A 17,278-nucleotide genomic window follows, 5' to 3' on the forward strand; every position below is an offset into this window, starting at 1 on the left:
GTTAGCATTGGATAAAAGCTAGCGTTCGGCTAAAATCCATAACACTTAGTAAATCACTAACAACTACATGTTTGTTTTAGTTTGTGACGTATGTTTTGTTAAAAACAAATGTTTGAGGATAACTATCTTTGTGTGAAGTTGGCAGCAAACCGGGTTAGCCAGGAGTCATGTTCATTTAGCCTGGAGTCATCATCTATATCAAGAAATCAAACACACTATACGGACTTGTTTATGAATATCTATATGTGTTTATGTATGCATCCAGTGCTTAAACAGATTTGTTGGCTTTTTTTTATTTGATTAGAAAGCTACAGGTTAGCATCAAACATTAAACACTTTCACAATCATCAGCTTTAAAATGATATGCAGATTAAATTCACAATGAAAGTTAATATAACGAATCTGTTTGACAAAAGCAGTTCCCTTACAGCTTAACACACCAGTAAAGAAAAGTAAGGAGGTCTTGTTACAGACAAACTGTCTGACTCATCATGGACCATCCAACAAGCCTAAAATAATTTAACTCTCCCATCATTTTATCCCCTGACAGACTCTTTGATGTTCGTATCTCACCCTCCTTTAATCTGGTTTAGAAGTTGAGATCCATTTAAGGTCTTCTTTTAGTCATTTTAGTTGTATGGTCTTCTGGTTTCTCTGCAGACTGCGCAGACTCGGTGGACATAATGCATAATTCATAGCAGAGACTGTATCATATAACTTTACAAGGTACTTTTGGAAAAAGGGAAGTGCTGTTTATAAGAAACCCTTTATAAACTGCCTTGTTCACACACTTTTGTGCATTCAGATTAAGTGTAGAAGTTATGCAACAGGACATGTAGCGAAATCCTTATCAGTAAATGCAAATATGTAGAGTCATATTAATTGCTTCAGTTCCTTTTTACAACATCTTTGTGAATAACTTGTGACTGTAAACCAGGGGTTGTCAATCTTAGATGGTATGGACCCCCAAATGTGATCATCCTTGTGCAAGAGACCCCCCCAGTCCTAAAAATTAAAAGGCATATTTTCATGTACTTTGATAAATAAATTAGTATGTGCATAATGTTATTTGAAAATTATTTACCTTTTTTTTTTTTTACCTTTTTTTTTTAACAAATTTCTTATGCTCATTAAGGCTAAAAATCTAAAATTCAGAAAAACAGTAATATTTCAATGTAAAATAACTGTTCTATGAATATATTTTAAAATATGTGATGCAAAGCTGAATTTTCAGCACCATTACTTCAGTCTTCAGTGTCACATGATCATTCAGAAGTCTAATATGCTGATTAATTATCAGTGTTAAAAACAGTTGTGCTGCTTCATATTTTGTTGGAACCTGTGCTACTTTTTTCATGATTCTTTAATAAATAAAAAATTAAAAAGAACAGTTCAAAACAGAAATCTTTTGTAACACTATAAACTACCATTTAAAAGTTTGTGGTCAGTAAATTATTATTCTTTCTTTTTTTGAAAGAAATTAATACTTTTATTCACCAAATTCTATTCTTTTTAACTTTGTTCATTAAAAAATCCTAAAAAAAAAAAACATCACGGGTTCCAAAAAAATATTAACAAGCACAACTGTTTCCAACACTGATATTAAAAGTAATAAATCAGCGTATTAGAGTGATTTCTGAAGAATCATGAGACACTGAAGACTGGAGTAATGGCTGATGCACATTTAGCTTTGCATCACAGGAATAAATATGTATTTTAAAATATTTTAAAATAGGAAACCATTATTTAAAACTCTAATATTTTTTCACAATATTACTGCTTTTTTTTTTTTTTTTTGATCAAGTACATGCAGGATTAATGAGCCTAAGAGAATTCTTTAAAAACATTAAAAATTTTACTGATCCCACACTTTTGAAAAGAAGTGTAGTTTCTATTACATTACATGAATTTTATTTTTTCCCCTACTCATCATAGTACTGTACAGGCTTGTTATAGTTAACTAAAACCATTTATTAAATGATCATTACTTGAAATAAAATAAACATTTACAGAAATAAATTAAATGAATAAATAAAAAACATTTATTTTATTCAGCTAGTTGCGACAGCAACATTTTTCTTTTCCGTTTAGTTTAGCTTAATGTATGAAAATAGCTAAATCTATAATTGAAATAAAATATAAAAAACTATATAGTTAGACATACTAAAATAAAAAACTAAAAAAAAAAACAGATTTTAAAAAAAACTGAAAAAAAAAAAGAAGTTTATTTGGTACATTTTGGCTTTTTGTTCGCTTATTTTCTGTTTTTATTGTTTATTTATTTTTACTTTTTTTAACACTGTTTTTCTGTAAAATTTTCCACGGACCCCTTGCGAAACCCCAGTTGTAAACTAGTGGTTTATTTCAGGGAGGATGGAGGTGTCTGGAATGTGAGAGGTGCTGCGGTCAGGTCTCAGGTGAAAAGCCGGAGAGGGAGAAGAGACAGGAAGATGGAGCAAGCTCATAGTTTACTCCTGAACGAGGAAGCCTGCAATCAGCTACGGGAGCACCAGAGGGCCGAGTTTGTCTTTGAGTGGCTGCGTTTCCTCAAGAAACTACTCCCTGCCACAGACCGGGTGAGTTGAGGGCGCTGACAATAAGCTCTCTGTTTGAGAAGAACGGTTCTATCTGTCTCTCTCTCTCTCCCAAACACAAACACAAGCGAGCCTCTCTGAACAGACTCCCTGATTATTTGTCTGCTTTTCCACCGGCTGTCTCTCAGGCTGGAATGGACTAGTGATGTGTCTGTCTGTTTCTTACTGGTGCAGTGCCAGGGAACGGAAATTAAAGAGCGGCCCTCAACTAAACAGTATGTCGGCATGTATTTGTGTGGCAGGCCGATGTGAAACAGAACCAGAAGCGCCTGGTGGAGCAGCTGACGGCGGTACTGACGAGTTCTCCGGGCCCCCCGACGCGATTGCTCCTGGCACAATGTCTGGCGCTTGTGTACCGAGTGGGAGACTCCCTCACGTCCAGCCTCACCGTGGACCGCTGCAATGACATCATCCGCATCAAGGATGACTCGCCCAGCTTTCTGCCTACTCGACTGTGAGTGTTATAAATCTGCACCCTACACGCACGCATCACGCACACCCACCGCCTGCACTGCAGATGGGCTAAAGGTTGATCTTCTGCCAGTGAGGTTACTTATTGCTCCCTACAGGGCAGCTGTGGCCTGTTTGGGTGTGCTGTATGAGCAACTGGGCCGACTACTCATCAACTCGTTCAAAGAGACCGTGGCAAACCTTCTGAAAGCCATGAAGAGCGCAGAGGTACGTGTGCCTGCACACCAGTTTGCGATTTACAGTTCAGCCAAACAGAGATGTGACTGTGAAAAATAATGATTTTTTTTTTTTCACATGCACCATTTTTTTTTATTGTAACCACCATCATAAATGCTTAGTACTTGTCAGTTAGCAGTTGAAATACAATATAGTTGAAAGTTTCGGGGTCAGTGGGTCAATGAAATTTAAAATCTTTATGATTGTAGTGTTTATTCTAAATGATCTATTTTTTTAAATTATTAAATCTTTTTTTGTTTTTTGTTTTTAATTCAACCGGAATATCACTGAGAACCTGGTTTGGGCACTATGGAAAAATGGGATAGTGATATATTTATATTCCAGAAGACGATAGCTTTGATAAATGTGTTTGTGTGTGTTAATGTGTCCAGTCTCAGGGCCGCTGTGAGATCATGTTGTGTATTGAGAGGATTCTGAAGGGTTTAGGTGTGAGTGCCGTATCCTGCCACAGAGACATCTATAAAGCTGCTCGCATGTGTCTCACCGATCGCTCAATGGCTGTGCGCTGTGCTGCCGCAAAGGTACTGGACCCCTAAATGCATGCCTCAGTTACCAAGCCTGCATTTATTTGATTTAAAATACAACAGAAGCTGTAATCTTGTGAAATATTTTACTATTTAAAATAACTGCTTTCTATTTGAATATATCTAAAAATGTAATTTATTCCTGTGATCAAACTTATACAAATTATGGAAAGATAAAATTATAGAAATTATTACTTTTATTTAGCAGGGATGTTTTCAGTTGATCAAAATTTATGATAAAGACATTTATGATGTAACAAAAGATTTCTATTTCAGATAAATGCGGTTCTTCTGAACTTTCTATTCATCAAAGAAACTTGAAAAAAATCCAGATGTAGCACAAAAAATATTAGAATGATTTTTGAAGGATCATGTGACTGGAGTAATGATGCTAAAAATTCAGCTTTGAAATCACAGAAATAAAGTACATTTTAAAATATATTCAAATAGAAAGCAGTTATTTTAAATTGTAAAACTATTTAAAGATTTTATTGTTTTTTTTATGTACTTTTGATCAAATAAATGCAGGCTTGGTGAGCAGAAGAGACTTCTTTTAAAAAAAAAAAAAACATTTAAAAATCTTACTGTTCAAAAACTTTTGACTGGTAGTGTATGTTTGTCAAATATGTATGACTTATTGACAGAAATAAGGTCACTTCACAGTTGACTGCAGGAAAATGCACATTTTATTCTTTATTGTTAACAGATGTTTGTCAACCACAATTCAGTTTATAATATTCTTACTACCCCAAAATATCTATAAAATATTTTTGTATGGATCCTAAGTTATTGTACTATTTCTATCTTAAGGAGGAACTTTTTCATGTTCCATTTATTAAAAAGATGATACTATTAATAGAATTTGTTATTACAAACAAAGAGAAATTTGAAAATAATATTTATTTTATTTTATTTTATATTGAGATTTTTTTTTTATTTTTTATTTTATTCTGAGAAAAATTCTACTGAATATTTAATATATTACTATGTATTACTAAATCTTATTATAATTTCCTACTTTTTCTCTTTTTTTTTCTTTTTTTTTAACCTCAACCTGTATTATATTTTATTATATTGACAATCTATATTCTGTTCCAATCTGTGGGGCTTAAATATTGCATATAAATGGACAGGGTGTTGTGTGCTTTATATGGTTTGGAAAGAGGTCATACAGGTTAAAAACAAAACCTAAAATCAATTCCAGTAGACAAATAATAATAAAGTTATATTAATAAATTATATTATAGTAACTATCATATTTTTGTCAAGTTAAAATAAAGATTTTCTTTCAGTTTTTGTCCCAGTTTGCCCAGAATGTCTATGAAGTTGTGTTAATTATTATTTTTTTGATAGTGTCTTCTGGAGCTCCAGAGAGAAGCTGTCTTCCTGTGGTCCACAGAGCTGGAGAATGTGGCCACTCTTTGTTTCCGAGCTTTCGAGGGCTCGAACTACGATGTCCGAGTTGGCATCTCAAAACTGCTTGGCACTTTATTAGCGTCGGCACTTGAGCCCAGACAGGCCATAGGTGGGTGGATTTTATTCAGTAATCTCACTGACATCCTCACAGGAAACTGAGCTGATCATTTACCCATAGAAATTGTAAAAATCATTCCCTGCTTTTCTCTGTCACACACATACTGCTTTTCTTTGCCTCAATGTAATGCTTATCTTTCCTCTCCCACTCGATTCCATCTGTTCTATCATTTATCCCCTCACACTCTGTCTCACGCTTCTCTCCTTTTCATTCTTCCTCCCCTGTTCCTGTGGCTTTGCTCTCAGCTCCGAGGCCAGGCTCCAAGCGCAACTCCCTGGAGGAGGTGATGGAGCTGCTGAGTTCTGGTTTTCTGCGGGGTGGAGCCGGCTTCCTGCGGGCCAGTGGAGACATGTTGAAAGGGACCAGCTCCGTCAGCAGAGACGTGCGCGTCGGCATCACACAGGTCGCTCACCCTCCTACAGTCCTTCCCTTGTGATCTGAATGTTTGTTTTGAGTCACAGCATGACTAGCTTTATGTCTATGGTAAAAAAAAGAATAAATGATGGTTATATAACATCAGAAAAAAAAAAAAAAAATCTCCTTTTATTTATGTATCAGTTATCTGTTATGCAAAAAAAAAAAGATTCTAAAGTTTATTTTATCCATTTCAGTTTATAAATTTAACATGAATACCACCTGTTCTATCTAAACAGACATGTGTGGTGTTTGTGTCCATTCTGGGTGGCGCATGGCTAGAGACACACTTCTCCTGTCTTCTTGCTCTTCTCATGGAGTGGGTATCTCACGCACGCGCGATGCAATACCCGGCGGATGCTGTTTCCTGCCGCTGCTGTGTCTCTTTCATACTGCGGGCCACTCTTGGCACTTTGCTGGGGGAGAAGGCCCAAATCGCAGCTGCCAAGGAGATCTGTCAGTTGATCAGCAAACAGAAGAGGGTTGTGGGTAAGAAAATAGGACAAGGACGAATAGTTAGGTGGATGCTGAGTTGTAATTTCTTAAATGTGTCCTATATTTCTGTCAGACGCAGCTCTTCATGAGGGGAACATGGAGACACGTGTGAGCCCTGCGGAAGTCACAGCTAGTCAGCATGTGCTGGTATGTGCCCTCCTGGAACTGGGCAGTTTGCTACAGGACCTGAGCTCCACTGCTGCCCCACTGCTGCAAGACACCAGCATAGGTTTGTCATGCATTATTAACCAAAAAACTCTGGGCACCCCATGAAACATTTTCTAATGTTTAGATTAGGGATGCACGATATTATCGGACTGATATCGGAATCGGCCAATAATGGCTTTAAAAGTAAATATCGGCATCGGCCCGATATGAAAAATTATGCCGATATGTCTTGCCGATAAGGGAAATATGTTAACTTGGTGTGCAGGGTGCGCTAGCGATTAGATCAGGTCAGCAGTGTGGCTCATTCTTGAAATAAAGTTTTGCCTGAATGGTAATTGCATAAATGGCTTTATTTAAACTGAGAATGGATGTACAGAATGAGGCTTTGGTGTGTGATAACAGAGCAAACAATTATAGCACGTGGCAGGTCCTGTAATGCCTGTTCGGCAAGAAGTAGGGATGTCAGTTTTCGATTATTTCCATGATTGATTGTCGTTTAAATGTTAACTTTAATGCAAACTGCGTCTATTGTAGTGACATATAGTGACATGACAGGATGTGCAGTGCCACTCGAAATGCCAGCGTCCTCAACCGAATTATTATTATTTTTTTTTTGTCTTAGTAGCAAGTAGCATGACTATGAAACAAATAGATGTAAATATGGTCATCTGATAAAAAATGAAGAGAGCGCGCTGCTGTTCCGTTTGGGATCATTTTACTGTATCATACCAGTCACTAGACCGTTGAATGTGCCTTTTTTAAATGCTTTCACGGTGCTCGTTGTTGTATTTTGAAACAGGATCGCAATGTTTGCAATTGACATGATCAGCATTTAAAATAAACTGATCCCAAAAGTATTTACGGCGCGCGGGCGGTGAACCTCTTTCACCGACGGCGCTAAGGCAGAACACACCGTTACTCATACGAACATTTTTACGTGAGTATTATGACACAAATGAGCTACAAAGCCTTTTTTTAAATAATTGATTAGCAGGCAAATGTTATACATAGCGACCAAGGTCGGATTCATGCCGTTCGAGTCCATAGATTTAAAGCAATAGGCGGTTGTGTTCTGTTTTGCCGGTAGGTTACACATTTCCACGAACTATAATAAATAATATTTATAGTTTCTTCCAAATCCTCATCATCTCACCCTTTAATTTCGCAGGTTTATTATCTTGTCATTCACTTTTAATCCATGTTTTCGTATCTCTTACTGTGGTAAACATGCGGGTGGAAAATAAAAGATTTCGTGGTAGTGAATTAAAAATTCGTTCATACGATTTATTAATTCGTTCCCTTATTTTACAAATTAACAAAAGAATAAATCGTAGGAACGAATGAACCAGTTGTAGTCATGAATTTTGTCCTGTTCGTGTCCCGCAGCCCTGTCAAAGCGCAGTGCAGCATATGAAACAATTAGCCTATTTGTGGAAATTATAATTAAACATGAATTAGTGACTAAATTTCTATTACTTTCCACGTTGATCATGCGAAGAGGTGCTTTTGGTGTGATTGCTTCGTGTATAGATCCTGGTTTGTATTTGCTGCTTCAGCAGGAGCGCGAAAGTGCTTGAAGCGAATATTGAGGAAACAAAGGCGGACCCAGGATTTGGTTTTCAAGTAAAAGACCGCTTGGTAAACCAGAGAAGATGAACATGTTGGTATTAGTGTGCAAAAAAACAAACAAACAAACAAACAAACAAAAACATGCAAGCACTGTCACAGTCAGTCAGTTTAGTTTTACTTTAATTTTGAAAAGCTTGTTATCTTTGCCATTTGTCTCAGGTTATGGAGGCTTTCTTTTTTATGTATTTGATTCCTCAGTGTTTGCTAAACGTTCTGTAATTTATTAGTCGGCATATAATACAACATGTGGTGTATTCCGGGTATGCTTTTTATTGTTTCCAAACAAAAGGATATATCGGTATCGGTATCGGCATCGGCCAAAATGAACCGAAAAATATCGGCATATCGGATATCGGCAAAAATCCAATATCGTGCATCCCTAGTTTAGATGCTCTATGGAGGGTGCATACAGTTAAGCACCTGTTTTTACAAGCATTAGTGGTCTGTGGTGATGAAAAATGCCCCAAATATTTAAAATATGATGACAAAAACACCCCTGCTAAATTATTTATTTTGTATTATTTATTTTGTTTAATTTAATTTAATTTAATTTTATTCTATTTAATTTTATTCTATTTAATTTAATTTTATTTTTTTTTTATTTATTTGTTTTTATTTATTTATTTTTACTATTGATGTACACTACTGTTTAAATTTTTTTTTAGAAAATACTTTTATCCAACAAGGATACTTTATATTTATTAAAAGTGAAACAAAAATAGAAAAGACATTCCTGATGTTACAGAATATTTATATTTCAAATAAATGCTCTTCTCTACATTGTTCATTGAAAAAAAAAAATTATATATATATATATGTATATATATGTATGTATGTATGTGTGTATGTATATAGAAAAAATATTAGGCCACACAACTGTTTTCAACATTGGTAATTATGAGAAATATTTCTTAATTTTAAGTACCAAATTAACATATTAGAAGGATTTCTGAAGGATCATGTGACACTGAAGACTTGTGTATTGGCTGCTTAAAATTCAGCTTTGCTGTCACCATCACATTAATAAATTAAGATATATTAAAATTAAGGCTGTCAGTTGATTCAAATTTTTAATCTTAATTAATCGCAAAATAAATTTAACTTTGAAAATACAGACAAAAAATTGTTTAAAGCTATTTTTGAGTTAAATAAGAAAGTAGGCATTACAAATTGTAGCTTTATAAAGAAATATTTTATTTGATTCAACATAGAATTTATTACACATTACCATTTAGGCTGCAATGGCCCAATGTCAACTTTGGAACATAAAAGAAGATAATTTGAGAAACATCTCAGTATTTTTTGTTCATGCAATGAAAGTCATTGGTAAAAAGAACAGCTTTGTTATCAAACTGAAAAAAAAGTACTATTTATATACTTTTTAACCTCAAATGCTAATCTTGTCTAGCTGTGTGATGTGCATGCATACTCAGTGTAATCTGGGTCAATACAGACCCTTTTTTTAAGGGTCTTATACTGAAGTTTGAACCAGGATCAAAGAAAAAAAATTTCAAATGTCTATAGCTATATCTCTGGATTTTATGTGAGTGTGTCTGTTCTGTAATGGATGTGTCACAATAAGGCCTGGATGAAGGAGTGAGCAGAAAAAGTGCCTACAGCTGCAGATGTAGCACATCCATCCTGCTTCAGACACCATCTTTATAACAATTTTAGAAAGAGCTCAGATAGGCATTTCTGATGCTTGAACTTTAGTAAAACTGCAAGTTCAATAGTTTTCTCTGTTTTGTTTTTCTGACAGGAATGTTGGACACTGTGATCTCCGTTCTTCTTCACCCCAGCCCATCTGCTCGTCTGGCCGCCGCCTGGTGCCTGCGGTGTGTTGCCGTAGGGATGCCTGCTCAGGTGGCGGTGTTGCTAGACCGCTGTGCAGAGCGGCTGAATGCCCTAAAGTCATGCCCAGAGGCTGTGGCAGGGTACAGTGCTGCCGTCGCAGCTCTGCTGGGAGCCGTACAGCTCTGTCCGCTAGGAATATCACACTCGAAGGGCAAGGTATGAATGAGATTTATGTCTATATGTGTCCTATGCCTCTTTTGAAAGCAGTGTTTTTTTTTTTTTTTCAAATGTTTTTGGTTCTGTTTGTGCTGTATCATCAGATATGCTTAAGGTCTGTTCAAACTGGCAGCATTTCATATGACTGTAGTCAGTGAGTCTCTGCTGTTGCTTGCTAGTAGGCGTTTCTACACAATTGCAGTTTTCAATCAAGCGCCAGATCACTGTCTAGACTCCCTTTGGTAGTTTCCACACTACATCACTGCTCATTTGAATGAAGTTGAGCTCATGATGGTGTCTAAACATTAAGAAATTGAAAATGAATGACTTAATTTTGAAATGGAAGACTTGTTGCAAATCAGCTGTCATTTGTTAATGTATTATATGGTACTGCATCCCACAAAAAGTTAAACCTTAAAGAGACAGTTTACCCAGAAATGTAAATTGTCATCATTTACTTGCTCTTTATTTTCCAAACCTATGTGACTTACATTCTTCTGCAGAACATAACATTAATGTGTGTTGGCAGTGTATGTACAAATCAACCCTATAATGATAAAAATCCATGCAGTGGTTTTTAATTAATCTGCAAAAATAATATCCCCTTTTACAAATCGAGCCGTTCTCAGATGCCTATCCGTGTGGCATCACATCGACAGAGGCCACTCCCACGATAGTTGATTGACATGAATGTCTTACCTCAGATCAGTTGTAACAGTCCAACCTCCATGTTTTGATGCCGGAGCAGGGATGTAAGTTAGACAAGAATTGAGTGATTGAGGTGTTGTGTTGCTGGATGTAATAATAAACATAGTGGTCGTAATTTACTCCCGACATCTGAGCCGCTGAAGATGCAGTGGTTTACGTTTGTTTGTGAAGGGAATGCGGCTCCTGATCTACATATATCTGTCTATGTTCACGCAAATCATTCGTGATCCAGCCTCACTTACAGCAGAAGTGAGTATAAGGGTTTTTTTATGAATCTTTGTGATCGCCTTTCCTAATAACGTGCTAGTTAGCAAGTTTAGCGGCTAAATGCGGCTAAAGTAAACAGGCTTGTCACTCCACAGAGAGAAGCGAGAGATTGCCACATTAAGGGCATAAGATTATACACTTATTTCACGTTGTGGTCTGACACAGAAAAGAAGAAATTGTTGAATAAAGTCGTTATTTTTGTTTTCTTTGCACACAAAAAGTATTCTCGTAGCATCATAACATTAATATTTTAATGTATAAATATTTTTAATGTATTAATATTTTAATGATGAGCTTACTGCCTTTCTGGGCCTTGAACATGGTAGTTGAGTTGCTGTCTATGTAGACAGGATCAGAAAGCAGGTTTCATCAAAAATATCTTAATTTGTGTTCTGAGGATGAGTGAAGGTCGTATGGGTTTGGTATGATGTGAGGGTGAGTAATTAATGACAGAATTTTCATTTTTGGGGTAGTTATCCCTTTAAAGTACACTATGGTTTGTGTGCAGTGTTGATTTGGTATCAGTAGATTGATACTGCAGAAAATGAATATTAAAATGGTTTCAAATATTTCAGTATTGTTTTATATATACTGTTATTTTCTACAAAAGTCATACAGGTTTGGAATGAAATGCAGATGGGTTAATAATGACATAATTGTGAGAGAAATTGTGTTGCTTGTAAAGAATTGTTTACTAATTTTTGGGTTTTTCAATGCCACTGTAAATGTTATTAGTATCACTTATGGTTATTATTCTTCTTGTTTGGTCAACACCCTGATGTTGTATTACTCATTCCTATGGACTGGTTGCAGGTGGTAATGACCTTGGCAGAAGATCTGCTGCGCTCTGCAGCTCAGAACAGCAGAATCTCCATCCAGCGCACACAAGGAGGTTGGCTGCTGCTCAGTGCTCTCTCCACACTGGGTATGAATCAGTTTACTGGTCCCGCATAGACAAGATGTTCTTATTATAACAGCCAGTGTGCTAGAAGTTTATTTTCTGTTTTCATGCAGTTTTTTAAACATCCCTTTGTTCTTTCTGATATTTTTATTCAAGGCCCCACTGTAATGGAGCATCACTTACCTCGATTGCTGTTGCTATGGAAATGTGCCTTCCCACTGTCTGTAAAGGACATGGAGAATGAGCTGCGACGTGGAGACTCCTTCACCTGGCAGGTGACCCTGGAGGGGCGAGCAGGAGCGCTGTGCGGTGAGGGTCGTTAATGAATCTTACAGGCATCTCACTTACGTGTCACTGTAAAAATAACATCTTTTCTTCATGCACCGGTCCAGCTACTGATCTGCTCTCTTGCTTTCACAGTAATAAATTTTGTTTTAGGATCTTTGCTGTTGACTGCAAATAGGAATAAACAGGAAGTTCATACTAGCTTGTGTCATCTATCTTACAGCAATGAAGAGTCTTGTGGTGCACTGCAAAGACCTGCTCACAGATGATGTCATCAGTCGTCTGCTTCCTCTTTTGTCCTGTGCAGTGGCGCTGCTCAATCAGTAAGTGTATCTTGATAGCTTAAAATGAAAATGGCAGCAGTTATTTCTGAAGTCATAAGTGTCTTTTTAAAGCATTGCAGAATGGTGATCAAACGGATGTTGATAGACAAATAGTGGTTCACTTCATGTCATTTTAGGCTGCCCTCTATCATTAAATCCTATGGAAACCAGATCAAAAATGCAGCCACTGTCTTTAGATTGAGAGTGTATGAGATCCTCACAATGCTTCAACCTAAAACATATGAAGGTAAGCAAACTGTAAAATAATAAACTAGATCATGTGTTGATATTTTATGCATTTTAATCAAGAGTCACGGTTTGTGTTAAAGGGATAGTTCACACAAAAATTAAATTTCCGTCCTTAATTACTCACCCTCATGTCGTTCCAAACCCGTAAGACCTTTGTTCATCATTGAAACGAATTCAGATATTTTGGATGAAATCAGAGCTTTTTAACCCTGCATAGACACCAACACAACTGACATGTTCAAGGCCCAGAAAGGTAATAAGGACATTGTTAAAATAGGCCATGTGACATCAGTGGTTCAATCTTAATGTTATGAAGCTACAAGAATACTTTTTGTGTGCAAGGAAAACAAAAATAACAGCTTCTCTTCCATGTCAGTCTTTGGCACGTGTTCATTAGAGAAGGATTTCTGGGTGAACTATCCCTTTAATAAAATGTTTGGATTGTCAGAATTCCAGCAGAAATACCGAAGAAAATATCTTAGCCAGTTGGAATTGGGATTTTGTGTTACATGAAAAGGTTGAGAAACACTTTTAAAGGCTGATAGATCGGCCTGGATCACCCCATCAGGGTTTTGTTGTGAATTTTGTAGTGAAATGTTCTAAAAAAAAAAAAAAAAAAAAAAAAAAAAAAATATCAAGTAATTATCATGCAAGTAATTATCATGCTTTTAAATTTAAGCAAGCTGTTTAGGATGCTTATTTTCAGGTCCCAAAATAACATATGGAAATTGGACTGTTTTGATTGCCCAAATAGGTATTTATTTGTTTATTGTGGTTTGGTTTTGTTGGCTCAGAGAGCTTTGGCACCGTGTTGAAGCAGCTGCTGAACGATCTGACCGGGCCAGAAATCACAGCATGTGCTGAGCTGAACCTGCTGCCCTCCCTGTGCTACAGCCAAGACCTGGCACTGCTGGGGCCTGGACTGCAGGATGTGGATCAGCACTACGTCGAGGAACAGGTCAGATCACAGTCTAATAGTCAAGATAAAAGCCTTGTGAATGTGCAATCAATGTCAGTTATTGATTCCCTAGTTACTGTGCATTTCGTATTTAATCTCATTGCATTTTCTGTCTGTTTAAAGCTCCATGGTGGTAGTTCAGGAGGTGGGACTTTAGAATATGACCCATTTACCATCTTTGAGAAAGCCCAAGAAGTTCCTACCCCCCTCCCTCCAGCTTCTGCTTTAACGGCAGCAGCTGTCCAGCTGTTTGGAGGGATTTTTCCCCACCTGGGCGTTCAGCAGAGGTACGTCCACTGTCACTACAGAAACTCCCTCCAGAGGGCTGCTTGAGTGACTTGATTTATGTCATTCATTAGTATGCTTTTGCTGTTTGGTTGGAGTGCTTTCAGTTTAGTTCATTTGGAAAATGTCAACAAACACTTCAGTTCAATTAGTTACTTTATATAGGACATTTATGCAAGCAGTACCCTTCATAAAGGTTTACATGTGCAAATGAACAGGTAATACTAAACAAAACATTCTCAGATGGACTCAGATGAGATTGTTTCCCCCAACTCTACTCTATAGTGCCTTATATTTTTCTGTTGATGCATCCCACTTTGTAAATTATTTATATAGTTTGTTTGTTTGTTGTATGTTAAATTTACTAAAATGTAGATGTACTAATGTTAACCAACATTTCCGTTTAAAGATATTCAGATTGTTGGGAGTAACTGATACTGAATGCTTGTGGGAACTGGCCTTAATGAGATCCAGAGGCTTTTTGAAGCACTTTCTTATGCAGCATAGCCAAATTTACATCCAGACATCTGCATGCATTTGCATAATTGGGGGCTGTTCTGGCCATGTCCCATGCATTATTAAACATAGCAGTGGAGAGAAAATGATACTGATCATATGGGGCCATCGGTCCTCCTGCAGTGCATCTTTCATCCCACTAGCAGCTTGTCTAGATTTTTTTTTTTGTTTTGTTTTGTTTGTTTATTAGAAGTGGAACAAAGACAATGCATCTTTAGAATCTTGATTTTTACAGTTTTACATCTGTTTTTAAAGGTTTAGTTTACCCAAATTCTGTCATTAATTATTCACCCTCATGTGTTCCAAACATGTAAGACCTTCATTCATCTTTGGAACACAAATTAAAATATCTTTGATGAAATCTAAGAGCTTTCTGACCCTGCATACACGCAATTACCATGTTCAGTGACCAGAAAGGTTAATGAGGAAATCGATAAAATAGTCCATGTGACATCAGTGGTTCAAATTTAATTTTATAACACTACGAACTATCCCTAACTATTAAAGAGAATTTTTAGAGAAGAACAGCCTTTGGTTTCAAACTCTTGGCATTTGAGCCATTTAATCATGGGACTGTCATTGAGAAAATAGATTATATATTTCATAAACCATGTGGCAATCTAGTGAATTAAATACTTGCCAAAAATGCATTACCACATAGTTTTAAGATATAAAACAATATTTATTTACACTTGCTAATTTTCTTAATTTATGTCTTTGTGGATGGTTATGAATAAAAAATGAATACGTCTCACATCAGTGCAAAACATTACAATGAAAGAAAACTAAAAGCTAAAAATCAGTCTGTCAAATTTAAGCATCAAAGCATTATAATGTACAGTATGGATATTTATTTTAAGGTTGTTTAACAGTGTTATTAAACTATTGATGTTTTTAGAGTTTAATTAGACATTTGCCATCATCTGATGCTCACGTAATCTAAATGAAGTGATTATGGAAATGAGCATTACCAATTCCATATTCAGTGTTGGGCTGCACAACCGTTCAAAAGTTTGGGAACAGTAAACTTTTTATGTTTCTTAAAGTTTCTTATGCTCATCAAGGCTGCATTTATCTGATCATAAATACAGAAAAACTGTAAAAATGTGAAATAATATTGCAATTTAACTGATTTAATATAGTTTAAAGGATGATGTATTTCTGAATTTTCTTCAGTCATAAAAAATGTTTCTGTTTTAAATAAATGCTGCTTTTAATGTTTTATTTATAAAAGAATCTAGAAAAAATATTAAGCAGCACAACTGTTTCCAACACTGATAATAAATCAGCTTATTAGAATGATTTCTGAAGGATCATGTGACACTGAAGACTGAAGTAACAATGCTGAAAATTCAGCTTTGCATCACAGAAATAACTTATATTTTACAATATATTAAATACAAAACCGTTATTTTAAATTGTAATAATATTTCCCAATATGCTTTTTTTTCTTTGTATTTTTGATCAAACAAAATCTTACAGATCCTAAACATTTGAGCATGTGTGTGTGTGTGTGTGTGTGTGTGTGTGTGTGTGTGTGTGTGTGTGTGTATATATATATATGTATATATATATATATATATATATATATACACACAATATCATCATAAAGTATGTAATATTTGCTAATTAATGGTACATGCATATAATAGTGAAAATAAGATGTTACAAAAGACGTACAGTACATCTTTTGTATTTTTTGTACATCTTTTGTATATTTTGTATTTTCTGTCTCAGGGCTCAGATCCTAGAACAATTCTGTGAGTTTGTGCGTCAGCTTAAAGGAGCCCGACAGCAGACTGTTCACATCCATGTAGTTGCTGCTTTCTGCTGCACTTTGAAGGTAAGAAGCCATTTAAAAAGTAACAATTTAAAACGTTTCCATTCAAACCATATAAAGCCGGTTTGCTTCTCTCTCCCCCTCTCTTTTTTGCTTTGTAGTGTTTGGCATCAAGTCGGAAGGAATTGGGGCCAGAGGAAGTTCAAAGACCAGCACTGTCTCTCCTATTGGGGGCGCTAGAGGGCTCAAACCCTCTTTTGCGCTGCATGGCTGCTGAAGGTTTAGCCAGGCTTGTGCATGTTCTTAACGACCCCAATTTCACCGTTTCCATCACTCTCTTGAGTTTTGAGAAGTGAGTGTATGCCAGGTTAAGTGTAAAGAAAAGAATATAGTATTGAAACTGTACGAAATGAATGTAAATGTCTTTCAGACTTAAGACGGCGAGGGATGCTATTACACGCACAGGTCATGCTTTGGCACTAAGCGCTGTCTACCGTTATCTGAGTGGGATTAGCTCTTCTCAGTTTCTTAGTGCCTGTGTTGGGGTCCTTTTCACCCTGTCCCAGGACAGCACCTCACCTGAAGTTCAGGTACACAGGGCACATGACTGTTTATAATCCCTATAAAAATAAATCAGGATGTGGTCTTACATAGAGGGTTGTCAGGAAGTTCATGTGCTAACATTTCAGTCAACTATATGCATGTGTGCAGATGTGGGCTCTCCATGCTCTATCCATGGTTGTGGATCTAGCAGGTCCTCTGTACCACAGTCACCTGGAGGCTAGTTTCAGTCTGGTGCTACGTTTGCTCCTCTCAACGCCACACACGCACGTGGAAGTGCAGCAAAGTCTGGGTCGCTGCCTTAATGCACTTATCACCTCTATGGGGCCGGATCTGCAAGGTGCACACATTTATTTACCCATCAACACA

At 36.4% G+C, this 17,278-nt stretch overlaps 1 protein-coding gene across 2 annotated transcripts in view; it reads left to right on the top strand.

Moving 5' to 3' along the window:
* The window catches only part of heatr5a (HEAT repeat containing 5a), a 34,690-nt gene that overhangs the window by 239 nt on the left and 17,173 nt on the right, over positions 1 to 17,278 (top strand). For both annotated transcript variants that reach the window (XM_051133699.1, XM_051133700.1), the window contains exons 2-20: positions 2,369 to 2,576; positions 2,837 to 3,048; positions 3,164 to 3,272; positions 3,674 to 3,823; positions 5,180 to 5,351; positions 5,606 to 5,763; positions 6,014 to 6,263; positions 6,343 to 6,498; positions 9,826 to 10,076; positions 11,865 to 11,976; positions 12,109 to 12,261; positions 12,461 to 12,560; positions 12,698 to 12,807; positions 13,604 to 13,767; positions 13,891 to 14,054; positions 16,306 to 16,411; positions 16,510 to 16,700; positions 16,779 to 16,938; positions 17,060 to 17,249. In XM_051133699.1, the coding sequence (XP_050989656.1) occupies positions 2,451 to 2,576; positions 2,837 to 3,048; positions 3,164 to 3,272; positions 3,674 to 3,823; positions 5,180 to 5,351; positions 5,606 to 5,763; positions 6,014 to 6,263; positions 6,343 to 6,498; positions 9,826 to 10,076; positions 11,865 to 11,976; positions 12,109 to 12,261; positions 12,461 to 12,560; positions 12,698 to 12,807; positions 13,604 to 13,767; positions 13,891 to 14,054; positions 16,306 to 16,411; positions 16,510 to 16,700; positions 16,779 to 16,938; positions 17,060 to 17,249 (3,034 nt within the window). In that variant the 5' untranslated portion in view covers positions 2,369 to 2,450. The remainder of the gene's footprint in view (positions 1 to 2,368; positions 2,577 to 2,836; positions 3,049 to 3,163; positions 3,273 to 3,673; positions 3,824 to 5,179; positions 5,352 to 5,605; positions 5,764 to 6,013; positions 6,264 to 6,342; positions 6,499 to 9,825; positions 10,077 to 11,864; positions 11,977 to 12,108; positions 12,262 to 12,460; positions 12,561 to 12,697; positions 12,808 to 13,603; positions 13,768 to 13,890; positions 14,055 to 16,305; positions 16,412 to 16,509; positions 16,701 to 16,778; positions 16,939 to 17,059; positions 17,250 to 17,278) is intronic.

This window comes from Labeo rohita, chromosome 17 (genome assembly GCF_022985175.1).
Source record: "Labeo rohita strain BAU-BD-2019 chromosome 17, IGBB_LRoh.1.0, whole genome shotgun sequence".
Taxonomy (NCBI): domain Eukaryota; kingdom Metazoa; phylum Chordata; class Actinopteri; order Cypriniformes; family Cyprinidae; genus Labeo; species Labeo rohita.